This window comes from Trachurus trachurus (assembly GCF_905171665.1).
Source record: "Trachurus trachurus genome assembly, chromosome: 21".
NCBI classification, from domain to species: Eukaryota; Metazoa; Chordata; class Actinopteri; order Carangiformes; family Carangidae; genus Trachurus; species Trachurus trachurus.
This window is the reverse complement of record NC_139899.1, coordinates 31543133-31567051: the sequence shown is the minus strand read 5'-3', so window position 1 is coordinate 31567051 and position 23919 is coordinate 31543133. Positions and strand designations below refer to the sequence as shown.

The window sequence follows — 23919 nt, the reverse complement described above, 5'->3', positions numbered from 1 at the left end:
AAGCCAAAGGCTACGTTCACACCGCAGGTCTTAATGCTCAATTCCGATTTATTGCTCAAATCCGATTTTTTGTTTGGCTGTTCACATTACGTCTTTAAATGTGGCCTGTCTATGGATTGCTGTGTGAACAGCTCAAGCTCCTGAAGTGACCCGCATGCGCAGTTGATCATTGATGACATCACGCCACAACGGTGTTTACGGAAGCAACCATGGCAACGGCAACCGGTATTGTAGGACTTTATGGCTTAATGCTAAAAAAAAAATAATAATCACGTCGGACTCGAACCCGCCACCCCTCCCGCACTCCATCAGCCTCCCTATACCCATTACGCTTAAAAAAAAAAAAAAGAGAGTCTGAATTTAAACTCACCGACATTTGATGTGATGCAGTCAGCCTGCCTGGCTCATCATCTGACAGCTCAGTGTGACGCTACGGCCGACCCGATGGCCTTTATTTCTAAATCCCTCAGTTTATTTTTACACATTAGCGACCAAGCTCATCGTTCATTAGTTCATCTTCCTCTTCCTCACGTAGGCCTACTGTCCTCGCTGCGCTGTCGGACCTGCATGGGTCTCTGTCACCGTTGCGCTGTATCGCTTCACACCGCCCCCGCCCTCTGCTCCGTGTCCGAGCCCGTTCGGAACCGGGGACGGAGCAGAGACCCAGGCCTGACAGTGCAACTTGTCCCTCTCTGAAGCAGAGGATGAGGTCAGCTTTACTCCACTCAGTCTTCACATGCAGACAATCCACAAAGTTGAAAGAGTTTCTGATCATATCGTTGTCAGTTTTTTCCAGGCGACTGAGTTTTTTTTTTGGACCCGGCTTGTATTTAGGGCCGGCCTTTATTTGTTTGTGTAAACAAATGAATACCGGCTATTATTTGAAGAAATCTCATATCAAATCGGTCATTGATAAGTGTGCGTCTCATCCCCTGACTCTCCCAACAAAAATCCTGCCCCCCCTCTCAGAAATATGTGCCTGTAGCACATTTTTTGGTTTTTCAATCAACTTTATTTGTCATTCATTTACAAAACAGTGCAGCGCGGGTCAGAATGACGTCAAAGTCGCATTAAATGCGACCTGGCTGTTCAAATTGCGGTCGCATTCAAAAAAATCAGATACGTATCCGATTCAGTACCACATTTAAAAGTGGCCTGAATCTGATTTGAAAAAGTCAGATTCAATGCGAGTGTTTCAAACATGAACTGTGCAGCTTTCATCAGACACAGTGATGAACTACTGGGATCAGGAGTTTCTCCTCATGATGACTTCAGTGTCTCATCATGACTCACTGTGTCATATTCAGGAGAAGAGATGTCAGTGATGAAAGCAGCTGTTGGCAGCTGTGCTCTGAGTCTCTCCAGATGTTTGGATCAGACTTTATTTCAGAGTGTATCAGGAAACATTTCAGCTGCAGCTGGTTGAACTGCTCCTGAACCAACAGAGTGTTTGATCTGAACAGTCCCAGAGACTGTAGACACCTGTTGAGTGTGGACACACTAACAACAACACAGCAACAAGAATCAAAGCATGTCCACTGCTCAGAGACATTCGTCTCCCAGCGTCTCCAACCAAGGAGGAAATAAGAGACAGAAACCAGGCGGCACCATCAGGTCTCTGTCTGGTCAGATATTGATGATCAATAATCAGCTCAGTCTCTCTGAGATCCTGGTCTTGTCCTGATGAGATGTGTTGTTGTGTTGAGGAGACAGTCAATCACAGTGTGACATCCAGATGTCCTCACCGTCCAGAGGCCTGGAGCTGTCAATCAGAAGACAGTGAGTGTAGTGAACAGTGTAATAATCAGTGTTTGTGGCTGAATGTGTGTGTGATCAAACAGCTGTTTTCAGACTGTGTGTGTGCTGACTCCAGATCAGATGAAGCCACAAAGTGGCTCCTTAAAGCCCCAGTATGTAGGATTTACCCCCATCTAGCGGTGTGGTTGCATATCGGAACGTATTCTTGATGTTGCGTTTACGTGAACTCGGGCAGAAGTCAGACAGACAACAGACGCTGCATTTAACAGGATAAACAAGTAGGGCTGTCCCGATTAATCGACCTAATCGATTACGTCGATGACGTAAATACGTCGACACGTTCAACATACCGTCGAGTTGTTTTTCCGATTACGTCGATGACAAAAATACGGCGACAGGTAGACAACACACCGTCGGGTTGTGAACCATAGACTGTAACACGTGCAGCAGAAAAACACATGCTGTACCACAGCAGCACAGCGATGAACAAGCACCTGAAGCTGCAATATCGTTCCGTTCATTCATCTCTGCATAGCACTCTTTGGCCGTTATTGACGCGCACTCTCTCTCTCTCCCTCTCTCTCTCCGTCTCTCTCACACACACAGAGAGAGAGCGAAGGGCGCATGCATGACATCAGTGCGCAGTAAAAGTGAAACTCATACAGTCCGATCGCGGACCCCCCGCGCCCCCCTCCCTTGTCGGACAATCGGACCACCCGCCACAGTCTCCTTGCTTTATGTATCCATAGATGTAAACACGTCCTCGTGTTGTCTTTTTTTTTTTTAAATCCACTCCGCTGCTGCTCTCTGTGCACCCGGACGCAGCACAGCATGCAGATCGTAAGTGAGGATCCTAGAGGAAACACTGGTCTGCTCCATGACTATACTAAATAAATGTGCCTATTCAAAAACACTGTGCTAATATATAGTGTGCACTCTGCTTTATCTGTCTATTTTCCAGGTTAAAGCAAACTGATGTGGCACAGTTTTTCCCCTCCAAAAGAAAAAGATTATTTAGAGCATTGGTTCCCAACCTTGGGTCCGGGCCCCCCTCAGGGGGGCGTCAGAGATGTCAGGGGGTCCACAGAGCTTTGTTTGTTGTGAGGTTGTGAGGTTATCAAAATTAGATTTGTGCATATTGACATTTTAAAATTCCAATAACACATCCAATTGGATAATCAAAATCATCAAAATCAATAGGAACAAAAACCTACATACAACCTACCTGCTTATAGGGACTTGATAACAATTATGACACAACAAAGGACAATTGACATAAAGACAAAATAAAAAATAGAATGAAATATAATAAAACAAAATAAGGATGGCACAAAATAGAATAAAAAGGCTTGTCTTTGACAAAAGCAAGGGTCTTTGAGGAAAAAAGGTTGGGAACCACTGATTTAGAGGAATGCACACCAGAAAGAGTATATGAAGAATTTAAATAAGAGAAGTGTTCAGAAGTGTTTTTTGTAAATGACTAATCGTCAACCAAAAAATAATCGTTAGATTAGTCAAAAGATTAATCCAGGGTTTCCGCTGCATGTAATTGATCGTGGCGCACCGCCACGGCAAAATAAAAGCCGCCACACCTTCAGAATGATGATTTTTTATTTTTTTGTATTTTTATTTTTTATGTTAAAACAATGTAAAGCAGGTTTTCTACTAGGGGTTGCACAGACTAGTCCCCTGCTCCACAATGACGTTTTGAGCTTGACGTCGACTAGTCGCTGATCATGTAACAGTAGGCTACAGGAGTAGCGGCTTGAAACAACAGCTGAGTGGCTGAATGAAAAAAATACGAGCGCAGTCAAGCTGGATAGAACGAGCGCGTACCAGACAGGAAGTCGGGCACAGAAAAGGCGAGAGAATCCGGTCAATTTTCAAAATAAAATAAATGATGATTAAGTTTGCTTGTCCGTCTATAAATATTTGTCAGTTGCTTCTGCACACAAGACACTCATACAGCGCTAGAAACAGACCTGTGTGTGTGGAAAACCGAGTAGCCTACAGACGGGTGGATGTTTGACCGGCGCGGAGAGAGAGAGCAGGAGAAACTGCCGCTTCCGCGGCCAGTGTGTCGGGCTGCTGGCAATTAAAAAAAAAAAAAAAAAAAAAACTCCGCTCATATCGACAGCTTTACGTCGCGCACAACAACAGCAACCAACCAGGAAAAACAAAAACTGTGAGTGAAACTGTGACTGAGCAGGACTGTGATGGTGACGAGGCCTGTGTGTCGTTTTCCTCCCTAATTGTTTAATGAACAGTAGCTACAGTATTTTCTTTTGCACCTGTATAAGTTACAAAAAAACAAACTGGTTTACAGTTTGTTGTTTATAAAGCTGCTGTACTGTGGACTGTGCGTGAGCTGTCAGTCAGTGAATACAGATTGTTGCAGAGCATTTCCCTCCTCCTGGGATTTTAGTTATGATGGGAAAAATATGAATGATGTCATCAGCGACTAGTCGACGACCCGGTCGCGCGCACCCCCCCCCCCCACCCCCCCGTCGATCAGACCACCCCCTCGCCGCCACTCTTTAAAAAAATCCTGGCGGAAACACTGTAATCGTTTGACTAATCGACTAAACGAAAAAATAGTTGATAGATTAATCAGGAGAAAAGGTACGAGAAAGCTTTCGTTTGTATGCGGGTGTGATTCCACTTCAGTGAAATACGTATTTATGAAAGCAATATTAGATTTTTGCTAATAAAAAGCCAAATCAATCGCATACTGGGGCTTTAATGACAGTCTCCAGCAGCTGGAGCTTCACTTCCTGTCTGAGTCCATGTGCTCTGAGCTGAGCCTGCTTCTCTCTGCTCTACAGTTTCTCTGCTTCCTCTGGACTCTGACTTCAAGTCCAGTCAAAATGTGTGGACAGGTTTGATGGAGCTCAGGACTGGTCCTGAGGACGGCTGCTTTATTCCACATGATGTGACTGATCTCAGTGAGTCAGTGTGTTGCAGCTGATCTGTGTGAAGAGCAGAGAAGAACAGAGTCATTGATCATGAGATCCTGATCCGTCCTGTCACTGTGATCAGATGGTTTCTATTAGAGCTCCTTCATCCACTCACTGCTGCTGTGGCTCCTGTGGAAACCTGCTCACAGCCTCATTCTTCAGCTTCCTGGGGAGTTTTCTTCAGACAAACACAAGTTGTGTTCACACTCAGTGTTTCTCACTAAACTCACTGTGTGTTTCACTGAGCTCTAACAAACGTGTTGAGTGTGTTTCCTTCCTCATCAAACACTGAAACCATCCACTGTTCACAGCTGCACTCTTCTTCTTTCCTGGTGCATTGTGGGATATCTGGGCTGGTCAGCTCCACCTGTTGTGTCTTCATCTTCTTTGCTGTGACGTGTTTGTGCAGCTTGAGAGTCAGAGAGTGAAAGTGTGTGTCTCACACTGCAGTGACATCACATGGAGAAAAGACATGATGAAGTGTTTCCTCCTGGTCTCCTGCTGCTCTGTATCATCACTAGATAAAGACTCCAGCTCCTTCTTCTCTGTGCTCAGTGTTCATCCAGACATACCAGCCTCCATGTGAACACAGTGATAAAACAGTGTGTGTGTGAGAGCCATGTAATGTCCATGTGTGCATGCTGACAGAGAAGGTGCTGCTCTGACCCCCCTCCTCCTTTCAGGGTGGAGCCTGCTGGAGTCCCATGGTTGACACCAGGTCTGAGGAAGTGTAAGTCTGTTTTTACTTTGATTCATGGAAACGAGGGATGCACATGTTGAACCGTTTAACCGTTAACCGATAACAAGAACTTTGACCGATTAATACTATCAGTTATTTATTTTATTAGCTCCTTGTCGTCAACTCATGGGGGCGTGTCGACACGTGCAGATTTCCACGTGTCTTCAGTCATATTTCGCGGTAAAAAGTTCCACAGGAGGACTGACAGTATGTGCAGCAGCCCCCATGAAGGAAGGTCAGACCATAAATGTAGCTACACAGACACAGATGTGCATCACCTGTAACAACGGCGCTGAAAAAAATAAATAAAAGAGGAGGCTGATGCAGCTCTCCTGCAGCTCCACAGAGGAGCTCTGCTGCTCCTTCAGTCTGGTGTTTGGCTGCACTTTGTAACTAAAACAGTTCTACACTGGACGATCTAACCTCCATATGAGAGATCAGCTGAGACAGAGCAGAGTGGATGTGGCACTGATCAGCTGTCAAAGCGCACGCCGCCAGCGTCGTAATCTTATCGGTTAACGGTTAATAATCGGTTAACGAGCGTCGGTTATCGGTCAGAAAAAAAATTCAAAATGTGCATCCCTACTGGAAACAAAGCAGCACATTCAACCATCTTCACACTGTCACATCACTGACCTCATGAGTCTTCATCAAACTGTCAATAACTGATCAATGATCAATAACTGCAGCTGTGTCTTGTTCTCTCCATCAGATTCCTGTCCACTCACAATCGACACAAACACAGTGAACACAAAGATCAAACTGTCTGACAACAACAGGAAGGCAACATGGGTGGAGGAGCATCAGTCATATCCTGATCATCCAGACAGATTTGACTTCTATCCTCAGCTGCTGTGTTCAACTGGTCTGACTGGTCGCTGCTACTGGGAGGTCGAGTGGAGAGAAGACGTTGTTATATCAGTGAGTTACAGAGGAATCAGCAGGAAAGGACTCAGTGATGACTGTTGGTTTGGAGAGAACGATCAGTCCTGGAGTCTGAACTGCTATGATGATGGTTACATAGTCTATCACAATAACAGAATGACACCTATCACCTCCTCCTCCTCCTCCTCCTCCTCCTCCTCCTCCTCCTCCTCCTCCTCCTCCTCCTCCTCCTCCTCTGTCTCTAACAGAGTAGCAGTGTATGTGGACTGTCCTGCTGGCTCTCTGTCCTTCTACAGAGTCTCCTCTGACTCACTGATCCGCCTCTACACCTTCAACACCACCTCCACTCAACCTCTCTATCCTGGGTTTGGACTCAGTCCTGGTTCCTCAGTGAGTCTGTGTTGAGTGAAGCAGAGTCTCCTCCTGTCACAGAAACCTTCTCTCTGTTGAACAGACAGTTCAGTCTCTACACGTCTGTCTCTGTCTCTCACTCACGTCGTCTTCACAGGACAGAGATGAACACAGTTTAATAATGAACTCATCAGCGTCATGGCAACAGAAAAATCACTTATTATTATTGTTCTGCTGCTGACTGTTATTGTTTCTCTGAATGATTTCGATGTTATGATAAAAGGTACAGGCTACTTTCAGGACGAAGGTGGTTTCACTGCAGACTCTTATTTTGAAAAGTCGGCCTGAGCTACATGAAGAGCACCGTGTCGTTCTGACTGTTAAAATAAATAAATAAATAAATAAAGGTTTCAACTGAAACAAAGTTCACGCCTGTGTCATTATTTACATGTTGTCACGGCAACATGAACCAGAATAACACTGAAACTCACTGTGGACTCGGTCATGAAGGTGTTAGTTACATCATATGTGTATTATATATTATATTTATATATATATAGTGCAGGTGTTGTGGTGGATTCTCCACAAGATGTTCAGACTTTAACGTAACAAACTGCTGCTAAATGAACTTTAACTAATGATTTCTACTTTTATTCAGACAGTGAAGAGAGAATAAACTTGGTTTCTGTTTTGTCTTTTTTCCTCTCGCTTTTATTAGATTTTTGTTTTTCCTTTTCTTCTTTAGTAGCCTAGACTCTCATGTCATGTTCAGGGGCATCTCAATAAATCAGAATATCAAAATTTCATGCAGGTTGGATTCAAACCCACGGCTGCTGCAGCAAAGTCTGAGCCTGTAGCTACAGTGACATCATCATCATCAACGATCTCCAGAAGATATAAAGTTAAACATGAAACACTCTTTTCCAATATTTTAATCAATTTTAGTTTTCTACAGTTTTAAAGTGAAAAAATATAAATGAACTTCAGTTCATCAGAATGAATAATTAAACTGTCAACAAAAAGTGAACATTATAGAAACTATACACTGTACAACCATGGACTTATTCAGTCCTATAGGATTATAGGTCTGTTTGTCTTATTTAATTTTTTTTTTTTTTAAAGAAATTTTGAAAGACTTTACGTACTGTATCTTTAATTTCTCTAGCCTATAGCCTATAGCTTTTATGGCACAAGCAGAGATGCACTCAACCGCTGCTCGCGGACGTTCATGAACGGAGCCTTGCAGCACCCTATAATGTAATAATTTCCTGAAAATGTAATAACGCCTGAAAATGTAATGAAATTTGCACTTCACTCAATCGAAAATGTAATAAAACCCAATAATGTAATAACTCCACCAATAATGTAATAAAATGTCCTGACTGATATTGTAATAACATTTTTACTGATAATGTAAATACATTATAACATTATTGGGAATTTATTACATTTTCAGGAACCCTCCTGAAAATGTAATAAATTCCCAGTGGGTTAAATTGCAGACCTTGAGTACCGTACAGCCATATGCACACGTGCAGATACTCAGGGACATGCAACTACATCCTGGTCTGTGGACTTACCTCCAACTTTCTCCAACTTCCCATTTCTATATTTTTGCGTCCATTAGTCCAACCTCCCATTTCTCCGATTTAAGTAACCCTAACCCTAATCCTAACCATAACCGCCTCCCGCCGCCAGGAGGACGGAACTAATAATGTTTAAGATGCACAATATAAAGTCCTACCTTTAGATATACATTCAGTTTAACAGCAGCAACACTTTACAGAATGATTCATTCATGTATGATCATGAATAAAGCTGTGAAAATACAGTAAGGATCAGATTCTGCCTCACCTCTCTGTGTGTAATAAGTGACATTTTACCATTATATAATAAGATAAGATAGGATGTTACTTTATTCATCCAACGATGGGGACGTTTCCCACGATGGGGACGTTTCCCAATATTGCAGCAGCAGACACCAATGAAAGAAAGAAAGAAAGAAAGAAAGAAAGAAAGAAAGAAAGAAAGAAAGAAAAAAGAAAAAACACAAGAAAAATGCAATATTATAAATAAATTAAAAAAGTAATGAGGTCAGATGTATTTAGATACTGATGATCAGATTGTTCACCTCTGTCCAATATATTGGCTATAATTTTGTGGACATTTTGCATCATTGTGTTGTAGCCTACTTTTTGTGTGTCTACATATAAAACAAAATATGAAAACTGCCCTGACCTTACAACACTCGAGATGTTTCCGGGTCCATAAACCTGCTCAGGAGTCACAGGAGGCTTCTGTTGTCCAAGTAAAACTCAACAGAATGATTTGAAGGGTTGTACAGATATTTTTCATTTACAAAGAAAAAACAAATTAGAAAATATACGTTGGACATTTGACTGGATGTTAAAGTTTCGAGTTGTTTTGGTCTTGTAAGTTATTTAATTTATATGGGTTGTTTTGTTTTTTGTTGAGATAATCAAGGGTGTAGGCGTTGGGCTCTCGAAAGCAAGACCCTTTTATATATATATATATATAGACACTGCCAATTTGTTGTTGTATATAGGCTACTTTTGTACATCACATTTTATTTTATTGCTATTTTATTATGTATAGTTTGTTCTTTATATTTTAATATTTTATTATGTATAGTTTGTTCTTTATATTCTTACTCTTTATATTCTTATACTATATGTTGTCATCGTCACTGTGTGTCTGTGTAAGGCTGCTGCACTGTCATTTCCCAGCTTGGGATCAATAAAGTCTGTCTATCTATCTATCTATCTATCTATCTATCTATCTATCTATCTATCTATCTATCTATCTATCTATCTATCTATCTATCTACATATATAAGAAGAATTATAAGGCTACGAAAACCAAACAGATTTTATTTTATAGCGATTATACACTTGTACAAATATATTAATAGGTAGGATATTCAGATTTTAACTTGACAATTATTACACACTGGACCTTTAAGTTAGGGTCAGACATATAGAGTTATATTCTTCTTCCTGCTCCTTTCCAATCATAAAATATATTTATTATTTATCATATTGTTTTTATCCCTCTGTGATGGGCTTTTCTTTTTTTTTTTATTGAAGAATTATTAGTTGGGACGTACATTGTGAAATGAAGGATGAGGGGGTTACAAATAAAAAAGGAATAATGTCAACAGGTTCAGTTACATAGTATCATGAAAGGCAGGAGAAGACAAAGGATAAGTACATTTTATGTTAGGCAAACAGAGGTCTATTCAAAAACGTGGAAACAGAGAGAATAGTGCTATGGTCTTTATGACTTTCTTATTTTCAGATTGACTAATTAGGTTGATGTATTGTTTGATTTCGTTTTTGAAACGGTGAGTGCAAAGTATTTGATTTGTAAATTTGCGGTTGTGAATATGAGCTTTGGCTAAAAATAATATCAAATTGATTATATAATATTGGTTTAATTAATTGAGAAGCCGTGACTGAAAAGAAACCAAACAATAGATTTTGATAGTCCAAAGCAAAGTTTTGGTCGAAATGTTGACGGATAAAAGTAGTTACATTTTTCCAAAAGGATTGCAGATGAGGACATGACCAGAAAAGATGTTGAAAAGAGTTCATTAATGTCTTTTTTTATATCTTTGCATAAATAAATTGGAGGGATAGATACGATGGACGAGTTTAAGGGATACTTCTTTGATTTTATTTGTGATAACATATTTGTGACAGCCTGTCTGCTCTCAGGTCGGTCCATCGGTCAGCAGCTCTGACGTCACTCTGCGGCTGTGACGCTGCGGCAGCTTCTGCGCATGCGCCTCAGGAACAGGAAGTGTGTTAACGTTTTTCCTCCACAGCTGATGGTCGTCAGATTGTCAACACTCACACAGTTTCAGAGGCTGCTGCGACCCCCGGAGCCGCCGACCGACACACACACACACACACGGTAAATACTAGGGTGTGTGTTTCCTCCCGGTAACGGCACGAGACCGACCGGGCAGGAGGGGCGTTTAGGTGTTGGACCGGAGCGTCGAAATTTAGAGCTTTAGCAAAAAAAAAAAGAGAGAGAGAGAGAAAGATCCAGTGTCGTCGATCGGTGTGTGTGTGTGTGTGTGTGTGTGTGTGTCTGTGTGTGTGTGTGTGTGTGTGTGTGTGTGTGTGTGTGTGTGTGTGTGTGTGTGTGTGTGTGTGTGTGTGTGTGTTAACGACGACGAGGGCTGCTGATCTGATAACGGTGCGTTAACGGGAGAGAGAGATCAGCTGATCCGAGTCCGAGTCCGCACCTTGCTGCACGGTGTGTGTGTGTGTGTGCGTGCGTGTGTGTGTGTGGTGTTTTGGTGCAGTGATGATCCTCAGACAGACACACACACATCAGTCCGAGCCGCAGCATCACACACTGCTCACCATGCAGACTGCACACACACACACACACACACACACACGCACGCACGCACGCACGCGCACACACACACACACACACACACACACACACACACACACACACACACACACACACACACACACACACACACACACACACACATGCATGTAGCCTATTAATTAATTCAACCATTGTTAGGAGGGGTCCGTGAACTCACCACCAAACCACCACCATCATCATCATCATCATCATCATCCTGCTGTTATAGATCCACTGACACTGGATCTATGTGTGTGTGTGTGTGTGTGAGACGATGAGACATTCAGGGACAAACCGTCATTGTCAGTGTTGTTGTCCAATATGGAGGCTTGACATAGTTTCAGATTTAGACGTAGCCTATAAATACTAAACACAAATGTTGTATTATAATGAGCCACTCCTCCTCCTTATAGTTAGTTAGTTATGGTTATATGGACTTTGTGTTGTTTTTCTGGCTGTAACTAACAAGTCTAACCAGTCGGCCTATTGATACATTTTGATAGATTATTTCTCTGATTAATCAGTTAATTTCTTAGTAGTAATTAGTTTTAGAGATGTAGAGAAGCAGCTCTGTCGGTGAGTTTATCAAAATACTAAACACAAATCTTGTTTTGTAATAATCCGCTCCTCATTGTATCTATCGCTTTTATAGTTAAAGCAGAAGTGAGTGATATATTTGTGTTAATATAAGTCTTAAATAGTTATATCTTCCGACAGCAATCACTTATATAGAGTGTTTGGTCTGAAACACGGGTCTGTCAGTCCCTCTGCTCTGCTCTGAGCCGAAGAGAAAACATTTATCGTATCCTACAGTTTTTATCCAATGAGGAGAGAGAACGGCATGCAGGGCTGTGTGTGCAGCCAAGGAACGCCGTGAATGTGGTGACGTAGCGACGAGGACTGTTATGGTGCGTTCAAGGAAACTCGTATTTTTCCGACCGTGAAGTTGTACCAGTTCGATCTGGTACGAGTTCACCGGTCGGAAGTTACGAGTGGCCGTTATAGTGACTTTCACCGGTAAAACAGGTCGGAAAAACACGAGTGGGTTGCCTGGAACGCTACAAAGTCGTAAGTTGTGACTTGAAGCTGTAATTTACGATTTCAAAAGCCTGCCTGGAACGCAGCATTAGCGAAAACGACCGGATCACTCACTTCTGCTTTAAATGTTAAAAGTTGTGTTGTTTTTCAGGCTGTAACTAACAAGTCTAATCACTATTGATACATTTTGATTGATTATTTCACAGATTAATCAATCAATTTCTTATGTCTGTGAGATATTCTGCTTTATTTAGATGTTTTATTCTACCCACCACCAGGCCCTAGAGTCAAACGTGTTGAGTTCACTGACACAAACTGTGCGTTTTCTGTTTATTTTTCTGTGATTCACTCCATCAGTTCCACTGTGTGACGTCAGATGAGTGTTTTGATTTGATCTCTGCTAGCCCCGGTCCACAGGTCACTCACTACTGTTGTGTCCAGATAAAAACCTGCAGGACTGATCTTCAGACTGGATCCACTGGGAGGGGGGGGGGCTGTCTGCTGTGAATGATGTCATCTCTCACTTCCTCCTTGTGCAGATAAAACCACGGCGAGAAGAAGAAGACGAAGGTGAAGACGTGGTCAGCGAGGCCCGACTGCGTTGGAGGTAGGGAATCGGGATGTCACCATTACTTGGTACTTACTCGGTATTAAACGCCACAGTTAATGAATCGTAAAGATTCCTAAATACCGCCGCTTTCCAATGAACTGGTCCAACTATCTGGTGTGGAGACCAGTCTCAGCCTGGTCAGATGCGAAAATGAACTGATGAAGCCTCTTGGATGGGAAGTGAAACGTCTTCCTAGACAAATAACCAAGTCCAGCTGCTTTCGATTTAGAATTCCTTTGAGATACTATGACGTGGACAAATGAGAATATGCACCGGCTTATGTTGTGAAATTAATTAAAGCAGAAGTAAGCAGAATATTTATGTTAATATAAGTCTGAAATTGTTATATCTTCCGATGACAATCACTTCTATAGAGTGTTTGGTCTGAAACACGGGTCTGTCAGTCACTCTGCTCTGCTCTGAGCCGAGGAGAAAACTTTCCTTGTATCCTACAAGTTTTATCCAATGAGGAGAGAGAACGGCATAAAGGGGCAGTCCTCTCTGTGTGTGCAGCCAAGGGATGCGCGTGAATGTGGTGACGTAGGGACGAGGACCAATAGATCCATGACGAGGGCGGGGGCTGCTAACTCCATCGGCTGACAAGAAGTTATGGTGCGTTCAAGGCAGCCCGTAACTCGTGTTTTTCCGACCTGTGAAGTCGTACCAGTTCGATCTGGTACGAGTTCACGGGTCAGAAGTTACGAGTGGCCGTTATAGTGACTTTCACAGGTAAAACAGGTCGGAAAAACACGAGTGGGTTGCCTGGAACGCTACAAAGTCGTAAGTTGTGACATGAAGCTGTAATTTACGGTTTCAAAAGCCTACCTGGAACGCAGCATTAGCCAAAACGACCGGATCGCTTACTTCTGCTTTAAAATATTTGTGTAAAAATTAGTAATGTAATTATATTTTGACTGTATTTGATTTTACACATTCATATGTTGTGAAATTAATTAATGCATAATAATCGTGATAATCGTAATACCGTGATTATTTCTCTGACAATAATCGTACCAAGAAAATCTATTAACGTGACGTCACTAGCTGTGAATGATGTCGTCTCTCACTTCCTCCCTGTGCAGATAAAACCACGGAGAAGGTGAAGACGTGGTCAGCGAGGCCCGACTGCGTTGGACGACTCTGTGACTGACTGACTGACTTCCCCCCCGCCCCCCGGAGGAGGAGGAGGAGGCCCAGCCCCCCCCCAGCCCCCTCACCCCCCCACAGCCGCCGGTATGAGCTCCAGAGGGAGCGGCGGCCGCACCAACGGCACGCTGCCCCAGACCAAGATCTGCCAGTTCAAACTGGTTCTGCTGGGCGACATGGCCGTGGGCAAGTCCAGCCTGGTGCTGCGCTTCGTCAAGGGACAGTTCGACGAGTTCCAGGAGACGACTATCGGAGGTGAGAGGAGAGACGAGGGAGGATGGATGGTTGGTTGCTATAGGAAACCATAAGAATAAGAAAATGAGCATGTGAGCAAATATTTAGGAAGAAGGCTTCGTTTCATTTGTCTGTGTCTGTGAAGGTCAAAGGTCAGAACCTCACGGGTAAACTATGGCAAGCCATTTTAACATTTAAAGTGATACGCCAACTTTTTTTTTTTCTGGTCTTGCCTCACTCCCGAGTCCATGACCAGCAGATAGACACCATCCTTTCGACTGTGTGTGCAGTAACAAGGGAGATAGAGCCGTATCGCCCGTAATTAGCTTAGCTCAAACACTGGAAGTGTATGGGTAGTGTTAGCCTGCCTCCACCTAAAGTCGCTAATTAGCTTAGCTCAAACACTGGAAGTGTATGGGTAGTGTTAGCCTGCCTCCTACCTGAGCTGAAACCAGCAGTCAGAAGCTGATTTCATTTTAGCTCTAAACTCTGTAAATATTTCACTTTATCCACATTTCAAACATGTTTAGGTGAGAAAGTAGCCGTTTAGATCAGCAGTGTGTCGTTAATTTGTCTAAATACCAGCTGTTTACAATTTTGTTTGGACGAATTCGGCGCTACTCAAGCTAGCTGTTGTGACCAACGCACTTCCGGTTACTTTCACAAAATAAAACACCCGTTGCCCTTTACATACAGAAAACCATGATATAATTTGTGCTTTTACTTTGGAATAGGAAGCTAACCTACCCTCGATGTAGCTAGCTTGAACCAAAAGAAACCGTCTTTGCTTGAACCCTCCATTTTGACCGATCTCGTCCCGTTACCGGCATTTGACCGCTCAAGATGCCTTACCGGAGAGTTTTGTCAGCTCTGAGACGAAGATCGGCCCGCTGGTTTCCGTTTAGAGTTGCTGAAGAGTTTCTCTGATGACTTTAGGTGGAGGCAGGCTAACACTACCTATACACTTCCAGTGTTTGAGCTAAGCTAATTAGCGACTTTAGGTGGAGGCAGGCTAACACTACCCATACACTTCCAGTGTTTGAGCTAAGCTAATTACGGGCGATACAGCTCTATCTCCCTTGTTACTGCACACACAGTCGAAAGGATGGTGTCTATCTGCTGGTCATGGACTCGGGAGGGAGGCAAGACACGAAAAAAAAAATGTTGGCGTATCCCTTTAGAGCCTCTGGAAACATGACTTTAGATAGTAAAGTGTTATATCTATTGATCAGCCCTGAGACGGCTACTGAGGAAGAAACATCTGATGATAAAGTGTCTGAGACCGCTCATATTAACAAGAGGACGCGTCTGCAGGGACAAGGTCCAATCCACACCGGAAGTCGGTCTTCTTCGTGTTTATTATTATTATTGTATAGTATTGTGATCTACCTAAAGTTTACAACCAAACCTAAGTTTTCAATCCACCATAAAATGAGAATTAAAAAAAGTATATTAAAGTAGATAGTCGAGATTTAAACTGAATAGGTATAAAAGATCTCATGTATTATTTTATTCACCGCTCCGTACCGGTCATCTCTACCCATGGGCTATATATATATATATATATATATATATATATATATATATATATATATATATATACAGGGTCCAAAACTAACTTTTTCACTTACCAGCCAAGTTCATTTTTTTACCAGCCAGGCAGATATTTTACCAGCCAACCAACTAAAAATTGCGTTTAAGTGCTGTCATTATTATTTAATGTGTCATTTGGGTTTTATATGCGATTCTCAATCAATATTTTAGTAGTATTCACTAATACTAGCAATTAGGGGTGTGCAAAGCATCCGGTATTTGTATTTGTTGAGGGGGGGAAAGTATTTCTATTTGTATTTGTGTTCGAGTAAAATTCAAAATGTAAAAATCCATTTTTTTTGAGATACACTTCTAATTCTAATCCATTATGAATCCCACCACCACCTGCTGAACAGACAGAACATAAACAAATGAACTATCATTAGTTCAAAAATCTCTCTCTCTCTTACAGTTGTTTAGGATTGTGTGTGGTGTTTTTAATCATATTTTTTTTTAAAGAATAATAATTAGTTTAAAAAATATTTTTATCAGTAATTTCTTTTTTTCAATTACTAGACATTTAAGGCGACCCCATCTGAATTCTATGCGACCCCACATGGGGTCCTGATCCCAAGGTTGAAAAACACTGCTCTACTGTCTTTCCTGTCTGCTCTCAGAGTGTGTGTGTGTGGGGGGTAATGTAGTGTTGATTCTCTCTCTCTCACACACACACACACGCGCACACAAACAAACAGGCGCGCGCACGCACACACACACACATGTTCTCAGCGGTGAGGTCCGACCAGAGCGATTGACGTGTGTCCAACCAACCCAATCAGACGCGCGGGTTCGGAGTCCGGACCGAGAATTAAAAGTTGGACCGCGCTGGTCCGTGCTATCAGCACCCGTGTGTCGGGCCCCCTCTGGTTTTAATTAATACGGGGATAAACAGTCAGCGCCACGGTCACCGGAGCTGATCACTGCCCTATAAGAAGCAATGAGAGCATTTTTTTTTTACCGGGCGCGCTAAACCACACAAACGGGTACGACAGTAACAACAGTTATCCACCTCGACGCTGTGAATGACGGCGTGACGCGCTTACCTGACCAAAGATCGTCTCTGCTGGAAAGACACATTACTCTGTCAGAAAACAACATACCAGCATCGTTCTCCACCAGTAACGAAAGAATGCAATTTTCGTCTGTAAAAAATAACTCGCCCGAGTGGCGAGTGGTCTTAAAAATTTACCAGCCAGAGACAAAATCTACCCGTAATTGGCGAGTGGCGAGTGTTAGTTTTGGACCCTGTATGTATATATATATATATATATATATATATATATATATATATATATATATATATATATATATATATATATATATATATATATATATATATATATATATATATATTAAACCAAGTGGATTATCTCAGAGCTTTATTGTCGCTCCAGGGGAAATTAGATTTGCAGTGACAGTTCAACTGACACGACAACAACAAATAGACAAACAGTGACAATGTTTGTGAACAATGTTAAACCGAGTAAGAATAGAAGTATAAAAGATGCCACAAGAGCAGTGAGGATTATGCACATTGATTGCATGTGGGACAGAGGAAAGTTTATACTATTTGTTGGTGCCGTAGGGAGTTTATATGTCAGAGAAATGAATTCCTCCAACAACAGGTGATCAAAGCTAGACAGGACGGACCGAGCCGTCTGGAAGACTCGTTATGGAGATTAAAACATCTGGTTATTTTGCATGAAGTGACAATTAATATATTATATTATGTAAATAATATATAAACTTTGCACAAGAAGATTTGGCACATTTTTCATGGGTGCAACCCAGATACTTAGCTCTGCTGCTCAACCCACAAATGCATGTTCCTTACAAGTGTGGCACCGTTTAAAAGGGTAATAAACAGGCTTTCCAACGCTATCAGACTTATTTCCAAGAAGCATTGTTACAGCAAAGAAATAATCTACCAAACACAAATTTACTTACGTTTTGTGCAAAGTTTATATATAAATAAGGCAGGAAAAAGCACAACTTCTGGTATAGATTGGACCGATGGCGTCGCTCGTGTCCCTGCAGTCTATTAACCTTCCTCCTGATGTTGTGTTGTATTTAAACGGACTCGTTCCTTCTTGCAGGTGTTTGGAGACGACACCGTGGGCGTGGCTCTGGAGGACATCCAGGCTCACGACTTCGGGAAGGTCGGCGAGGTGCAGATCACCAAGGACGACACGCTGCTGCTGCGAGGCGGCGGCAGCGCGGCCGAGGTGGACAAGCGCGCGGCGGAGATCGTGGAGCAGCTGGAGAGCACCACCAGCGACTACGAGAAGGAGAAGCTCAACGAGCGTCTGGCCAAGCTGTCGGACGGCGTCGCTGTGCTCAAGGTGCGAACCGAGCAAGACGGGGAGGAAACGGTTGATGACACATCGGGTGTTTGTTTGTGTTTCCTCTGAGAATAAAGTTAGGATTCAATCGTTTTTCCTCTTTCAGATCGGAGGAACCAGCGACGTGGAGGTGAATGAGAAGAAGGACCGCGTGACGGACGCTCTGAACGCCACACGGGCGGCGGTGGAGGAGGGCATCGTCCCCGGTGGAGGCTGCGCTCTGCTGCGCTGCATCCCATCACTGGACACCATCAAACCAGCCAACAACGACCAGAAGATCGGTCAGTGAACCTCAGACAATAACTGTCTGACAAAATGTTGAACTATCCCTTTAAGTATTTAAAAACCCTTTGCACAGATTACATTACAGCATGTTGTTAAATTGTCCCATTGCCATAATCCCTATAGTCATAGCAGTAGGTTTGTTACCTTTAATTGTCGGTGCAAGCTATTTTTAGAACGGCGGAGCAGAGCCGTGAGCTGCTCAGAGCTACGCTACGGAGGGTCAACGTTACCAGACAGAGTTGTTTAGAGGGAAATTCATGCAAAACCGCTGATGCACGTTGCCTTCAGGGACAGTTTTTCATCAACAGTCTCTGCATTTCCCTCTAAAACAACTCTGTGTGGTAACGTTGTGTTATTATCTCATAGCGTGGTGAATGTGCAGCTCACAACTTGTCCACCAGAGCGTTGTGGAGTTGTTGGATTGTGTATTTGATGAGTTTGATGAGGGAAACCAAGAAATCCCATGAGCCTCCGTAGCGTAGCTCTGAGCAGCTCACGGCTCTGCTCCGCCGTTCTAAAAATAGCTTGCACCGACAATTAAAGGTAATGAACCTACTGCTATGACTATAGGGATTATGGCAATGGGACAATTTGACAAAATGTTGAACTATCCTTTTAAACTGTGACTGTAATACGTGAACACCTTCAGATTGTTCCAACCAGCAGCTGTTTGTTCATCTCTCTCCGTTTCACCTCGTGTCCAGGTGTGGACATCATCCGCCGGGCGCTGCGTATCCCGTCCATGACCATCGCTAAGAACGCCGGCGTGGAGGGATCTCTGGTGGTGGAGAAGATCCTGCAGGAAGCGGCGGAGATCGGCTACGACGCCATGCTGGGGGAGTACGTCAACATGGTGGAGAAGGGCATCATCGACCCCACCAAGGTACAGAGTCTATCAGAGATGTAGATGAAGCTTGTGAACGCTGCCACCTGCTGGTCGGAGGGTCTGAGGGGAGCACACTGCAAAAACTCACATATCTTACCAAGAATATTTGTCTTATTTCTAGTCAAAATGTCATTTCTAGTCAAAACAAATCTCATTATACTTAAAATAAGACTCATCGCATTAAAAAGTAGCTTGTTTTTAGACACTTTTTACTTCTTTCAAGCATATTTTCACTTGAAATAAGTAGAAAAATCTGATAGTGGAGCAAGTTTTTCTTTCTTATTACAAGCACAAAAAAAACTTCCTTTCTCTGGCAGATTTTTCTACTTATTTCAAGTGAAAATTAGTTTGAAACAAGTGAAAATGATCTAAAAACAAGTTAATTTTTAGGTGATGAGTCTTATTTAAAGTGGAAAGAGATTAGTTTTGACTAGAAATGAGACATTTTGACAAGAAATTAGACAAATATTCTTGGAAAGATTGTGAGTTTTTGCAGTGTAGGTGAAAAGTCCTCTGTGGAAAATGTCCAAATTAATTTTACATTTGGCGCCGTAAGTTTAAATGAACTTGACTCGGTGAGAGGCTGTGATGTGGAAATGATCATTTGTTGATATTAAATGATGTGAATGAAGAAGAGGAGACGATATCAGATCAATCATCACTTCTATAAAACACAAATGGATCAATACAACCTTGAGACTTCCTGCAGGACTGTTGCAGGATCGTATCAGTAACAGATACATAGAATAATGTCAGAGAAATAATCACAGTATCAGGATTATTATGCATGAATTAGTTTCACAATCAATCAAATATAGTCAAAATGTAAAGACATTACTAATTGCAAAATATTACAAAATATTTGAAGTATCTATTAATATAGGACCAATTATTAATCTTTCAGGGGAACAGTTTGATATATTGAAGTCATTAATTGTCATCTATACCAAATGTTTAAGTTTATTTTAATCTTTTTTTTTCTAATACAAATGAGACACTGACATTTCAATTCCTACCAGTTCAGTGCTACGTTGGGTAAATTAATATAATTTAACGAACAAAAACAAACTTCAACATGCGGTTGTTGTGTAACTTTTAGAGCTGCAACAATTAATTGATTAATTGAACAATAATCTGTTAATTAATCGTCAACTATTCTGATAATTTAATAATCAGTTTGAGTAGTTTTTTTTTTAAAGAAAAAAAGTCAAAATTCTCTGATTTCAGCTTCTTCAATGTGAATATCTCTGGTTTCTTTGTTCCTTTACGACAAAAAACTGAGTCTCTCTTTGGTTTGTGGACAAAACAAGACATTTGAGGACGTCGTTGAGACATTTTTAAACATTTTATTGACCAAACAACTAATCGATTAATCGTTTAAATAATTGACAGATTAATCGATAATGAAAATAACCGTTAGTTGCAGCCCTAGTAACTTTGTTTTCGTTCGTGTGAGTTACGCTGATCTACTTCTCTGGTTCTGACATCATCTTTTTTGCAAAATGAGAGTATTAATTGTAATATCTCTGACTAGCCGTGAGAAGCTTCTGCTCCGTAATAAAACGTTATAAATCAAATGTATTGACCTCCTGTCCGTCTGGTACAGGTGGTGAGGACGGCGCTGTTGGACGCCGCAGGAGTCGCCTCGCTGCTCTCCACCGCCGAGGCCGTCGTCACGGAGATCCCCAAGGAGGAGAAGGAGATGGGCGGGGGCATGGGCGGCATGGGGGGAATGGGCGGCATGGGCGGCATGGGCGGAGGCATGGGTTTCTAAAGCCGCTCGTCCTGAAGCCGTTTCACTGTACAGACTTAAGAGGCAGAGCGGCGCCGGGGGAGGCTGAGGAACAACAACTACAACAACAACTACAACAATGATGACAACGATGACAACTAAACAAACCCTCCAACTCCCTGCAGCCCCCTCCTGCTCCAGCTCTGCCCACACTGACTTGGCCACGAGTCTGTTGGAGCTGCCCACGCTGTGTTTATATCGTCGTTATAACGTCTCTGGAGGAGCAGCGAGTCCACCGACCCCCGGTCCGGCCGGCGTCGGAGGAGACCGGTTACTACATCAGAAGAACCTCCAGCGGCTCTGCTCATCTAAAAACAACCCTACATCTTCAAAACAACTCATAGTTCCTCTCATGTAAAAACAACGCTCACACAGGTGACGCCACTGATCTCTGTAGTAAAGTCATTCAAGAGGTCGTATTGATGCTCTGTGTTACTGAACAGGGCCGGTACCAGAGAAGCCAGAAATGTGTCTGTCCTTTTATTTTTTGTCTTTGTAGCTTTTTGTTAATTCATTTTGTTTGTTTTTTTATATATATATATACATGTCATCTTCATCTGTCATGGTTTTTCCCCCTCTGCTTGAAATGATGTGGGCTAAAATCTGTCATTTGAGTTAATTAAACTAGTTTTCTTTCAGAGCCTGAGCATTTTTTTCTGTGTCTGAAGTGACATTATGTTTGAGGAAAGATCGAGTGCCTACAGAGTCTGAGAGTCACCTGTTGAAAACAACATTAAAGTTTAATGTTTACTGAGACGTCTGGAGCTTCTGAAGCCTTTTACAGTTGTTTTCATGCAGCGTTGAGTTTTCTTTTTCTTTTCTCTCCATCAGCTTTGACGTCACTGATAATTAATTAATTAATTTCACATTAAATGGTTGATTGTATACGAGGCTGGAGGAGGAGTTTGGACCGTTCAAGGTCTTGGCTAACGAAGAGAAAATGTGAAAACCTGTGGCGTCCTGGTGCTGCTGTAACTACGAGTCCAACTACAGACCATCTGTCACTTAACATGAAAATCAAGAGTGTGGTGTCTCTGTTCCACAGAAATACATTATTCCTTTACAGTATAGCTGTGATCATTCAACTTGTTTTGTACAATGTAAACAATTAATGGTGATTATTTCTTTTCTTCTTTTTTTTTTTAATTTAATAAATTCAATTGTTCGGATGTTTCGTTGTTTACTCAGCCTCTTTTTACCTGGACACCAACAGCAGGGTCAAAGACGGTTTAGAAACCTAGACGCTCCGTTCTGAGACAGTTTCCTGTCTCTGTGTCCCATGGGATTCTCCGTGACTCCGCCCCCTTTAGGAGACAAGCAGACCGTGACTCCGCCCCCTTTAGGAGACCAGCAGCAGACCGTGACTCCGCCCCCTTTAGGAGACCAGCAGCAGACCGTGACTCCGCCCCCTTTAGGAGACCAGCAGGCCGTGACTCCGCCCCCTTTAGGAGACCAGCAGGCCATGCCAGGCAGGGTTCCCGCGGGGTCTTAAAAAGTCTTAAAAGCATTGAATTTCAAATTTGAAAATAATACCTTAAAAAGTCTTGAAAAAGTCTTGAATTTTTATATTTGGGTCTTAAAAATTGTGCTGTTTGTAACTTCTCTCTATTTTTAAGTTTTTATTTGTCAATCGCGAATATTTAATAAAAAATAATGTAAATACAGAGAGGCGGAACTAATCATTTCGACCGCACCGCAATCAGGAGGGTATAAATAATCTGAACACAAGCTCAGGGGTTAAAGTAATCCGTCGCCACGACGGATTTCCGTCAATGAGAAAAAATGAGGGGAGGGGAAAAAAAAAGGCTACACGTGTTTTTGTTGTGGTTTACTAATGCTGCTCTCAACCAATAAAACTAGCCAGGACCGTTGTATTAACCTAGTGGTTCTCAACAGGGAGGTAGGGGGCGGCGCGAGCACAGGAGGGGAGGGTGGAGGTCGGCTCCCGGTCGGTAATTTCTCCCGCTAATCAGTGAAGTAAAAAAGTAAGAGTGCGGGGGATATTTTTCGCACTATCTGGCAACCCTGGCCTGCCTGCACGTATGAGCCCGGTGACGTGACTGTCACTCGCTGGAGGCAGATACCGGTACGTAGTAGCGCTGGGTCTCCTGCAGCTGTTGACGTCGGCACCGGCACGAGCGGACCTGTTGGTCATATGTTGGTCCGAGCGGACGTGGCGGCGCGCATTCGGTTTCGTTTTTTTTTTTTTTTCAGCGTGCACCGCTGCACGGACAAATAGCAGAGGAAACGGCCCTTGAATGGCTGGTCCAGACCCCAGACCCCTAGATTAATGCCTTGAGATTTGTTTTTGCTCCCCACTAGACCTCTGAGTTCAGTTTAAGTTTCATACACTCCAGCCATTCTTGCCTTGTTGCCTTACAATGATAGGGGAACCTTAGTCAGTAGGCCTACTCAATGTCTGAAACAGAGTAGACTACACCAGAACCACAGAGTACACCAGAATGTTCTTCTCAGAGTTCACCAGAATGCTTCATTTATGTGTTAAAATCAGAAATGTTTTTTCTGGGGGGGAATGCCCCCAGACCCCCCTACAGGGATTTGGTGACTCACCTTTTTGACCACTTCAGAGCTTGTAGGCAGTGTGCATCTTCAGGTTTATGCATATGCAGAATCATTTATTGAAGAATCAAAGAAACAACACTTTTAGAACAAGGTTCCTTCATCAGGTTTAAAATACAAGGCAAAAATGACGACAATAATGCACACCACGCTGAGTGGGGGGGGGGGGGCTTGCAAAAAAAAATTTCAGTCAAAAGATTTTTTTTTGCTTTAACCCCTGCAAGCTAGATACGTCACTGCAGACTTCATTTATGAAGACCCCCTGTTCATTTGCACGGTTACTGTGAACTGTTTTTCAAATAAACGCACACTG

At 42.6% G+C, this 23919-nt stretch overlaps 2 protein-coding genes and 1 long non-coding RNA gene across 3 annotated transcripts in view; all 3 read left to right on the top strand.

Moving 5' to 3' along the window:
• LOC311004115 (uncharacterized protein) overlaps positions 1-23919 on the top strand; it is a gene marked incomplete at both ends in the record, with an annotated part of 80192 nt that overhangs the window by 37141 nt on the left and 19132 nt on the right. The gene's annotated exons all lie outside the window — the stretch shown is intronic.
• LOC311004884 lies at positions 10538-13941 on the top strand. Its single transcript, XR_014596320.1, has 3 exons — positions 10538-10626; positions 12678-12745; positions 13831-13941. It is a non-coding gene; the product is annotated as an uncharacterized lncRNA (long non-coding RNA).
• Positions 13984-22187, top strand: LOC311004709 (60 kDa heat shock protein, mitochondrial-like; the record flags this gene model as incomplete). The annotated part of the gene is made up of 6 exons (XM_083996881.1): positions 13984-14045; positions 14086-14149; positions 17818-18063; positions 18170-18344; positions 19053-19231; positions 20841-22187. 6 exons carry the CDS (start codon positions 13984-13986, stop codon positions 21006-21008), a joined length of 894 nt encoding a protein of 297 aa, XP_083853007.1. The 3' UTR covers positions 21009-22187.